Below are 11,954 nucleotides of genomic sequence, written 5' to 3' on the forward strand. Positions count from 1 at the left end.
AAAACAGTCTATCTTGGTCCATATGATTTTCTTCAGCATACACACAAAAAAACTATACCACACATAAAATATAAGATACATATAGTGGAGGTTACAGAGAGGAACAATGACAGTCTGAAGATCACAAAAGCATAACATACACTTACCTATTTTATTCTTTAATTCAAAATGAGCAGGTAGCATCACCAGACTCAAATGTACAGCATTTACCAGATCTGTTACCAGTACTAGCGAAATCACAAAAATTTTTCAAATCCACTACTTGCAATTAGAATTATCATCATTTAAAAGAAAATAATAAAAGGGGTGCAATAAAATAATTAAACCCCATTCTACTCCAGGGTTTTATTCTGGAGGGAACTGTAAAATAAAAGGAGAAATAAAGTAAAAAATTGTGAACCTGGGGGCACATAGAGGCATATTTTCAAAGCACTTTGGGAGGCTAAGTTCCATAGGTTTCTATGGAACTTTGGGAGGCTAAGTGCTTTGAAAATGAGCCTGATAGGCCTTGAGAAACTGAGCAATTTTTGATATACAACCTGAACAAATATTTGATATGTTTCATACCTAGAAAGGTCAAGGATTTTAGATGACTTTACATATAGGGGCCCTTTTACTAAGCCATGTATGCACCTATGCCCTTCAATTCAGAGTTACCGCCCGGCTACCGCATGGCCCGGGCGGTAATTTCGTTTTTTTACACACGCTGGAAAATAATTTTTATTTTCTAGCACACAGCGAAAACCGGGCAATAATCGTCATTCTATGCGCGCAGACCATTACTGCCTGGTTAATACTTGAGACATCACTGCTAATTCAATGGGTGGCAGTAAAGTCTCAAGCCCAAAATGGACACGCACCAATTTTTATTTTGCCTCACAAAAAAAGGTCATTTTTGCAGGTGCGCTGAAAAATGGACCTGCGCGTGTCCAATACACGTGTCTACACCAGCACAGGCCACTTTTCAGCACACCTTAGTAAAAGGACCAAATAATTAGCAAAACAAAATGACTTATTAACAAATAAACCACTTTGAAGCATTGGCCCCCAACTTTCAAAACAATTGTGGGTACCAAATTTAACACAATTTACCCTTTCTTTGGCACAGTGAAGTAGTTTGCTTAATAGTGGAAGTTCTTAAGCACCCACTGCACCATAGATCTATCATAGATAAGCTTTAACAAGTTTTCAAGCATACATTACATTAGCATATAAAGGGCCCTTTTACCAAACGGCGGTAAAAGGTGGTCTGCAGTGGCATCAGCGTGTGGGATTGCCGTGCTCCGAGGTCACCTTTTACCGCTGCTGGTAAAAAGGCATTTTTTAAAGGGCCAGAAAACGGCTGTGCAGCAATTTAAAAACTGCTGCACGGCCATTTACTGCTAGAACCTTTACCACCTCCTATTTAGGAGACAGTGAGGTTTCCAGCGCTAGAAAATACAAAGGTATTTTCTAGTGCCAGAAATGGTGCATTGGAAATTGGCCCTACCACCAGGCTCCTGTGTGAGCCTGGTGGTAGGGCCAATTTGCTGCACACCAAGCCAGCGGTAGTCCTACCGGCCAAGGGCGCCAAAGCTTATGTGATGCTATGCTATTTATGTTTTATATACCGCACATATTATCCATAACGGACTTCCAGGCAGTTTACAATTTCAAAGTGATAAAAGGAAAAAAAACTCTTCTCTTGAAGAGGAATATACAATAATAACATGAGAATCATTTCATTTAATAGATTTCTGCTAAACCCTTAAAACCAAGCATTTATTAAGACTCAGAGATGTGTTTTCAAAATTTTCCAAAAAAGAAGAGGTGAGAGCACCTGTTTTAAATCTATTGACAACAGATTCCAAAATCTGGCTCCTCGAACTGAAAATAAACTATTATAAATAGATTTATAACATACATTTTTGAGTGAAGGGAATCCTAAACGTAAGGTCCTAGAAAAACATAATTGACGACCTTGAGATGATACCGCTAATAGTTCCCCTACTCCCTCAAAATTTAGTCCATATATAGATTTATAAATCAATCTAATAATTTTAAAGTGTACACATTTTTGAACAACCAGTATAGATCATTCAAAACCAGAGAAACTTTGTCAAAGGAAATCTCCAATGACATCAACCAGAGTCTACATATCATGCATTCATGGGCAGACGCATTCCAGTTAAAACTCAATGCAGAAAAAACCCAATGCCTAATACTCACCTCTCAATACAACACGAACAAATTCACCACCATTAACACACCAACACTGAAACTCCCAATTTTGGACACCCTAAAAATTCTTGGAGTTACCATTGATTGTCACCTAACACTGGAGAATCACGTGAAAAACACAACCAAGAAGATGTTCCACTCAATGTGGAAATTACAAAGAGTAAGACCTTTCTTCCCAAGGACCGTCTTCTGTAACCTGGTACAATCAATGGTACTCAGCCATCTAGACTACTGTAACGCACTCTACGCTGGATGCAAAGAGCAAATACTCAAGAAACTTCAGACAGCCCAGAACACAGCAGCTAGACTCATATTCAGCAAAACTAAATATGAGAGTGCTCAACCCCTACGAGAAAAACTACACTGGCTACCACTCAAAGAACACGTCACGTTCAAAATATGTACCCTAGTTCATAAAATCATTCACGGAGAAGCCACAGCCTACATGTCAGACCTGATAGACCTACCACCCAGGAACGCTACAAAATCATCTCGCACATTCCTCAATCTTCACTTCCCCAACTGCAAAGGTCTAAAGTACAAATTAATGCATGCGTCAACCTTTTCCTACCTGAGCACACAATTCTGGAACGCGCTACCGCGCAATCTAAAAACGATCTACGAACTAACTAATTTCCGCAAACTACTGAAGACTCATCTCTTTAACAAGGTATACCAGAAAGATCAACAAATGTGAACTCCTACACATATATCCAGAACAGCCCTATGATATTTACTTGCTATATTACTATCATGCTCTATCATTATCACGTACCAAAGATCCTGCAATACTAAATATATATTTTCTTATGTACCTCCACTATTCATGATGAAATGTAAGCCACATTGAGCCTGCAAAGAGGTGGGAAAATGTGGGATACAAATGCAATAAATAAATAAACGTTAGTTCAAAATCAATCTAGCTGCCGTGTTTTGTAAAAACTGAAAATATCTCTGCAACCCAGATGAAACTTCACAATAAAGAGAATTGCAATAGTCTAGCTGCGGAAGCAACACTGTCTGAACCATTGTCCTAAAATTATTTAATAAAGAAGACAAGATTGCCCTTAATTGACTAAGCTGAAAAAAAATCTTTTTACTAAGGGCACTCATTTGGCTTTCATATGATAGTTTAGAGTGTAATATAATATCTAAAACTTTTGAGTGGTCATCAATTGTTAAACTTTATCTAGAAGCAGGCTGCTAAAGCACCGCTTCCTGTGTTGACTTTTGGGAAAATGGAAAAGCCTGCCGTAGTGACCCTGGAGTCACTTTGGGACTTAACCTTTACAGCACATGCTTCCCTACAATCTTTGGTGGTTAAAAATGCAGTAACCATAAAGTCTTTATCAGAAACTGCACTCTCTCAAATGAAAAATACTGATTCTCAAGCCAGGGAAGTTAAAGCTCTTACCGAAAAAGCTTTAAAATTGGAACTTGTGGGTCAAACACTAATTAAAGATAAGAACTTTACCTCTAGACGGCTGGAATATCTCGAGAATCAGTCTAAAAGATTAAATTTAAGGCTGATAAACTTTCCCAGTTCACCTTTGATTGCACCTGTTCAGATGGTTAAGAAATATCTTATTGAAATACTGGGTATGTCAGATACCTCCCTACCACCAATAACTCATGCTTTCTATCTACAAACTGATCCACGTAAGGAATCAGGGGAACCTCTCCAGGATGGTAGGGAGTTGAATCTGACTTCCTTTTTGGAGTCGTCTCTTGAGGTTGTAACAAAGCGGGCAACTTTATTGGTCACATTTGCTTTGGAAATGGACAGAGATGCAGTATTGAGGCTCTCCTTAAGACACTTGGATTCAAATTTTTTGGGGTCTAGAATAAGAATCTACCCTGATTTATCTAGAGAGACTCAAAAAAGGCGTAAAGCCTTTTTGGCTTTGCGCACAAGAACTTTGGCAATAGAACCTAACTTCCTATTGAAATTTCCTTGTATTTGTAGGATTGTATTTCAATCTAAACAGTTTCAATTCTTTGTCCCTAAACAATTGGAGGAATTTTTACTAAGTAGGGAAGAAGTAAATGTAGTGGTATAGCCCCATATGTTCACTGTTTAACAGACATGGCGGGAACACCCGGGATAGGCGCATCATTTATTTGTATTACCTTAAAAAATTTCTTTTAGATTAGTATATAATCTTGAATCTTGGATTATTTCTTTAATTTGTGGTCAGTAGTCAGTGAAACTTGAATTTAAGAATTTCTATTGTTATATTATGTATAATTTCCAAGTAGTGTATTATCACTCATAATTGTAAATTTATGTTTGTTAAAAAGCTTAATTAAATAAAAATTTAAAAAACAAAAAACTTTATCTAGAAGCAAGCATTACTGTTTTCTCTGAAAGAAGATCAAAATCCCCAAACCATAAAAGTTTGGTCTTTTGCTTATTTAGCTTGAGAAAATTAGTAGTAGCCCATTCATCTATAACATTGCAAATGAAAAAGCTGTAAAAAAATAAAGTACAATTCTAATTCAGTAAACAAGCAGTTTACAGTGGGTTTGTGGGAGTATTCCCAGGAAAACTGTATACATTTTACCTCAAAATTACAATATTCTGAATTCTAAGCAGCATAATTTTAAAGCTCACAGTTATGTGGCAGATAGATCAAGTGGTGTGCTGGTAAATGTTTAACACAACCTCTCTCCCCGGTCCACCTCTGTGCCCCTCCTGCCCCCTCCCCCCAAATTGCAGAGCTGGCTATAGCGGGGGAGAGAGCCTGGGGGCGGGGGCAATGCATTACCCTCTGCAGGAAAAAAAAATTAAAATGATCCCAGGTTCCAATCTAATTCATATTTAATGTGGGATAAAATGCCATAAATAAGTAAATAAATATAAACTTTTAACGTTGAACACCTGATTCTCAAAGTGGACATATTCCAAACACTATAATGAAAATAAAATTATTTTTTCTACTTTTGTTGTCTGGTGACTTCCTGATCATGCTGGCCCAGTATCTGATTCTGCTGCTATCTGTCCTCTTAACTCCGTTTCCAGGGCTTCCTTTCCATTTATTTCTTTACTTTCCTCCTTTCTTCTTCATTTCTTGCCCTACATCCGTAAGTAAAAGCTGGGTCCTCCGCAGACTTGACTATCCAGTGGATCCAGCTTCTGCCTACTTTCTCCATCCACGTGCAGTTTTTCTCCTCTCTTCCTCTTCCCTCATCTCATCTCCTTCCTCTCTCTTCCCTACCCTCCATCCATGTCCAGAATTTCTTCTCTCTCCCCTCCATCCATGTGCATCTCCTTCCTGTCTTCCCTTCCTTCCCCTCCATCCATGTCCAACAATTCTCCTTTCTCCCTGCCCTCCCCTCCATCCATCCGTGTCCAGCAACCCTCCTCTCTCCCCTGCCCTCCCCTCCATCCACCCATGTCCAGCAATCCTCCTCTCCGCTCCCCTCCATCAACCCATGTCCAGCAATTCTCCTCTCCCGTGCCCTCCCCTCCATCCATCCATATCCAGCAACCCTTCTCTCTCCCCTGCCCTCCCCTCCATCCACCCATGTCCAGCAACTCTCCTCTCCCCTGCCCTCCCCTCCATCCACCCATGTCCAGCAACTCTCCTCTCCCCTGCCTTCCATTCATCCATCCATATCCATCAATTCTCTTCTCTCCCTGCCCCCTCCATCCATCCATACCCATCAATTCTCTTCTCTCCCCTGCCCCCCTCTATCCATCCATACCCAGCAATTCTCTTCTCCCCTGCCCCACTCTATCCATCCATACCCAGCAATTCTCTTCTCTCCCCTGCCCCCTCCATCCATCCATACCCAGCGATTCTCCTCTCTCCCCTGCCTTCCCATCCTGCTCCCATCTATGTCAGTGATTCTCCTTCGCCCCCATCCTCCCCTCCCATTCATATCCACATGCCTGCCCTCTTCTCCCCCAACATCCCCCTTTTTCTTCCTGCTACAGTACCACCCTGCGTGGTTTAAATCTTTTTAATGACCTCCATCGAAGCGGCTGTGTCATTGAAAGCCCTGCCTGTCTCTAGCCTTCCCTTCATGAGTTAATTCCCTCAGAGTCCCGCCCTCGCGAAAAGAGGAAATGGCGTCAGAAGGCGGAACTCTGAGGGAACGAACACATGAAGGGAAGGGAAGGCTAGAGACGGGCAGGGCTTTCAATGACGCAGCCGCTGCGATGGAGGTAAATAAAAGATTTAACCCCCCCCCCCCCAGTGCGGCGTGGGCGCAGGCAAACGAGGGCTGTGGGAGGTGAGGTAAGCGAGGTAAGCATGGCTTGTGGCACCCTCCTGCCATGCTTACCTCGTTTACCGGAGCCAGCTCACTGTGCAGAACAACCAGCTTGCAAGATCTTAAAAAATTTAACAACCAGATCTTGCAAGCCAGTGCGAGCCGGCTCCAGCACACCACTGAATAGATCCCACACTGAATATGCAGGAATTTATTAAAATCCTGCCTTGTCTGTCTAGTTATGGATAGAAGGTATCTACAACTGGTAACACAGCATAAGACCAGGTTGTCTCCACAGACTACCAGATTGCATATACATGTAAATGGCAATTTCAGAAAGTAACTGTTTACATGTGGAGATCCACACCATGCAGAGATTTCAAGGGATTGTGTTAGGGAAATAGTTTAGATGTGCCTCAGGCAGGACAAAAATCTACATTATTCTCTATTTTACATGGAAATATAAGTTTATAGCAACATATTTTCCCTTTGAGTTTTACACCAGTTCAAAAGCACATATGGAGCCCTTTAACTAAGCTGCACCATGTAGTAGACAGTAACACGGGCCCATGCTGCTGTCTCCTGCACTAAAAAGGCAGCCTCAGCAGTAAAAAAAAAAATCTCATATTAGCTGCCTAATGCAGGAGAGGAGCATGACATAGGTGGGCAGGAGTGGCTGACCGTGACTGCTACTGGTAGCAAGGCCATAAACGAAATGGTGGCAGGTCACAACACATATACCCCCTTCCCTTACCCTCAATATCATTCATCCTCCCCCCTCCCCACCCAATGACAGTGCAATGTAGGGATCACTGCTTCCAGAGACCATTAGATCTACACTGCTCACCCTTGGATAGGTCCGGGGGTGGTGTTTGCTGGCAGAGGCGGGGTTTATTGAAGGGAGGAGGAGTTCACACTGTCATTGGGGGAATTCAGGGTCTGCTCAAAGGGGCTGGCAGTATCATGGGGCTTGGGACTGTGATTGGGTGTTGGGGAGATCAAGATTGTGACAGGGTTCAGATCACAGGGAGTTAAGAGATTCATGGCAGGTCTTATTTATTTACTGTAGACCCTCACCATGTTACATTTAATATCTGATAGTGTAGAAACACCCACAGTATCTGGCACTGCATGTAATGCAATGCTTATACAATAGCTCTCTGCCCTGTGCAGTAAAGACATGTTAAAAGGGCCCCATAGATTTTTAAAAAGTGACCATTTCAGCCAGGGCTCTACATGCAGATTAGAGGAGAAATTCTCTTTAATCCCCCCCAAAAATGAAGAAAAATTAAAATTGTGCCCTCGCTACTTAATGGGCAGTTCTTACACATCTATGTTTGTAAAAGTGGAGAGCTTCCCATGGAAACAGTGCCACTCGCATCTGGAACTTGGAAAATCACTTCCATGTGCAAACACTGGGATCGCACCACTTTTTTTTCTACATATTTGTGAAATTGCTGCTCCCAGTGGGTGCCTAGTAAACACATGTGCACTCCTGCATGTCCCTATAGGTATTTTACAAAAGGGTCTGTGTTCAGCAAAGCTTTTGTAAAATACCACCAGATTTTGAGCACATGCAGCCCTGGACATCTGAATTCCTATCTCAACAGTGGAGGAGTGGCCTAGTGGTTAGGGTGGTGGACTTTGGTACTGGGGAACTGAGTTCAATTCCCACTTCAGGCACAGGCAGCTCCTTGTGACTCTGGGCAAGTCACTTAACCCTCCATTGCCCCATGTAAGCCACATTGAGCCTGCCATGAGTGGGAAAAGCGTGGGGTACAAATGTAACAAAAAAAAAACATCTATATAAATCTCACCTCCAACGTTCTGAACCTCACTGTGTGGCAGGGAAACAGTGAAGCCCTGTAGTCTTCTAGGCTGTCATCACCACTCACTCTCACTCATAGACCCGCCCTCAGCCTCGCCCCATCCACACATAATTCACAACCCCAACATTCTAAATGTAAATTTGTAGTTGCAAGATCCCATGAGTGTCTGCCCCACCCTCGCGTCACAACGTGATGACGTGGAGGGCGGGACTATGACACTCAGCCAAACGGCAGTTCCACCGCCCTCCGATGCTCCCCCCTCGACGCACAGCCAGAAACAGCGACCTACGCAGGGCCTCCACCCCCAGCCCCCCGACGCACAGCGACAAACACCGCTACGCAGGGGGAGGAGTGCCGTCCGAACACCTGATCCGCTGGGACCCCGAAGCTGCCGCCCTCCACAAAAAAACTACCCACCTGCACCCTCCCAACGCTGCCGTCCTGCGCCCTCCCGACGCTGCCCTCCAAACACCTCATGACACTGCCGCAGGAAAACCTTGCTAGCGCCTGTTTCATTGCTCACAGAAACAGGCCTTTTTTACTAGTTCTATATAAAATGGGCCTTCATATATGGAAGTTACCAGGAGCAACAGAAATCAAAGTTTTTTTGCATTGTAACTTGGAATCTACTCCCTGATGAAAAGGACATACATTCTCATGCATAGAGGAAGATGGAGAAGAGGTACATGGCAACATTTCTGGAGCTTGTTTTCTGCTGCCCTCAACAGCTACAATGTTCTATACAGAAGCATGCAGCCCAAGGGAGTCTTTGAGGACTCCAGCAGCCTGATATTTTCTGGAGGTTCTTCCTTCCCTCTCTACCAACTATATGGCCCAGTTGAGGGGTCCATAGAGATCACATTGGGGGGGTCCTAGGCCCCCTCTCACACTAGCACTATTTAATCCTAAATACCAGGGTTTAATTTCCATCAGAATGGTCCAGAACAATGTTATGTTCATTGGCGTAGCTATGAGGGGCCTTGGGTGCCCAGGCAACCCATCCCTCTCTCAGGCCCTTAAACTGGTGGCCAAGGAGGTGCCCGATTTTTAGAAACCAACCTCTGGGTCAGTGTTGCCAGTTCCAGTTTTCTAGCCCAATTGGGCTGCTTTTGAAAGTTGGTTGCAGGAATCTTTGAGTAGTTGGGGGGTTTGAGGCTACTTTCATGCAGTGTGTATGGTATTTGCTACTGAACAAGTGCTGTTCCAGCTGTCTCTCTGTGCCTCATTTCAAGCCTCATTCTGGGGCTCCAGTAGCTTCTCTTGTTTTATTCCAAGCCTCATTCTGGTGCTCCTAGTGGGTAGCCACCTTCTTATTTTTGGCAGATGGTCACTTCTCTTTAACAATGTGAGGTCTGACTTCCCACTTACTACTTTCTGCATATTTGAGAGTTTTGGTTGTTTAAAAAAAACACATGATAGCAAAGTAAAGCTGGTTTGTCATTTTACGGGTTTTACACTTTTAGACAGTCATTTGTTTGGCACAGTGAAGAAAGTGGTAAAATGATAGTTTTGCTTAGGGGGTCTTTTAATGAAGATTAGTTTGAGATATCTGCAGCAGGACCCATTTTATTCCTATGAACCCTGCTGCAGATAACTCGAGCTATCCTTTAGTAAAAGACCCCCTTAGTGAACTCTGGCTACACACTTTAGGCTGTTCAAATCTGTGTTTGGGTAGCCTGTATCAGTAGACACCAGTGGAGTCTCTAAGGGGTCTTTTTGTATTTTGATGGTATTCTTTGAGAGCAGAAGCACTCTGATTCAGAAGGTAATCCATGTTGTTGTGTTTTCTTGAAAAAGACACATCTCAGATATCTGAGAAGTTCTGTTTGGTTTAAAGTAGCAATTGTTTGCTGTGAATTGAGCCAGAAGGGATCAGAGGCAAATAAACACATTAAAAAAAAACAGTGTTGTGGGTTTGGCACATTCTTACAACATTGTAGAATGTACCTGTGTTTCTTTAAATTTATTTTTAAATGGAATGCGTATTGTATGACTATTAGAAATAATGTCATTTACCACTGTGCTGCCGATTTATTTTACTCAGTGATCTGAATTATTGGTCCTGTTCATTGTGCAGCATGGTGTATATTTATCATATTTTCAATATTTGGCCTTTGTCTATAAATGCTTATAGGCCACATAATTATGATGTATTCATATATGTGAATCATTGGTTTCCAACTTCTTGGCTTTCGCAGTGCTATTTTGTGGCCAGTGCTGACTACAAAGTGAGCGGAGCAGAAGAAGTGAGTAGGACTCAAGACGAAAAATAATAAGAGGGACCAAGCAAGGGAGAGAGTAAGGCTTGTGAACGTCAGACTACCAAGATAAGGATGAAGGGGGGGGGGGTGAAGTTGGAGCTGTTTTTGTAAGTGCATGGGTGTTTTCTTTTCTATGCCTAGTCTTTCACAGTAGCAAAAAGAATCCCGCCCCCCCCCCCCCCCCCCCCACACACACACACACACACTTCTTCCAACTTGGCAGAGGGCTGTACCTGTCACCATTGCTAGCCTCTAAAAAGTAAATTGCACATTCAGGCCCAGATGATCAAAAGCCCCGCGCTGTTCAAAACAGCACCCTAAAAATAGCGCCGGGACAGCGCAGGGCTTTTCTGCATCGATGATCAAAGATAATGCATGCAAATCTAAGCAGCGCTATTATCTTTGATTATCATGTTGAAGTGCGGGAGAATTGCACCCGAGCATGCGCTCAGCACAATCCTCCCGCACTTGTTTGACAGGTCTGGGCTGTCAAAAGCCCAAACCTGTCAAACAGCCTGCCGAGGCCCGAACAACTAGGGCTGGAGGCCTGAACAACGGGGGCTGGAAGTCCGGTGGGTCTCCAGCCCCCCCCCCCAAACCCCCAGAAAATGTTGTGGCCGTCACCGGCCAAACGCTCTCCCACCCTCCCACCCAGCGACGGGGGGGGGGGGGCTGGAGGTCCCCCCCGACGATCCCACCCCTCCCATGTTCAAGGAGGGCTGGAGATCTGGAGGGTCTCCAGCCCCCCCCCTCCAAACCCCCACAAAATGTCGTGGCCGCTGGCCAAACCAAACCCTCTCCCACCCTGCCACCCAGCGACATGGGGGTGGATGCTGGAGGTCCGGTGGAACTCCAGCCTACTCCAACTCCTGCCCCCTGCGTTCTTTCAATCCCTGGTGGTCCGTGGTGGGTGACAACCCCCCCTCCTGTCCCCCCTACCTTTCATTGGAGGAGGGACGCAGCATGCCTGCCTCCCTCCTCTTCCAGTCGACGCTGCTTCAAAATGGCGGCGCCCAGCCCCGCCCATTGCATCCTGGGATGCACTGGGCGGGGCTGGGCGCCACCATTTTGAAGCAGCGTCGACTGGAAGAGGAGGGAGGTAGACATGCTGCGTCCCTCTTCCAATGAAAGGTAGGGGGGCCAGGAGGGGGGTGTCACCCACCACGGACCACCAGGGATTGAAAGAATGTTGGGGGGGCAGGAGTTGGGGTGGGCTGGAGGTCCACCGGACCTCCAGCACCCACCTCCACGTCGCTGGGTGGGAGATCATTTAGCCGGCGACGGCAACGACATTTTCTGGGGGCTTGGGGGAGGGGGGCTGGAGACCCACCGGACCTCCAGCCCCCTGTTCGCATTCGCTTTTGGGGGGGAATGGGGGCCTGCCAGCATGCAACTGCATGGTGGACAGGGCTCACCATTCCTCCCC

At 44.6% G+C, this 11,954-nt stretch overlaps 1 protein-coding gene across 1 annotated transcript in view; it reads right to left on the bottom strand.

The window, feature by feature from the left end:
* Nucleotides 1-806, bottom strand: part of CC2D2B (coiled-coil and C2 domain containing 2B) — a 227,789-nt gene extending 226,983 nt beyond the window's left edge. The window contains 1 exon segment of the mRNA XM_030204963.1: nt 798-806. Coding sequence (XP_030060823.1) covers nt 798-806 — 9 coding nt within the window.
* Between the last annotated feature and the right edge of the window lie 11,148 nt (nt 807-11,954).

This window comes from Microcaecilia unicolor, chromosome 5 (genome assembly GCF_901765095.1).
Source record: "Microcaecilia unicolor chromosome 5, aMicUni1.1, whole genome shotgun sequence".
In the NCBI taxonomy this organism is placed as follows: domain Eukaryota; kingdom Metazoa; phylum Chordata; class Amphibia; order Gymnophiona; family Siphonopidae; genus Microcaecilia; species Microcaecilia unicolor.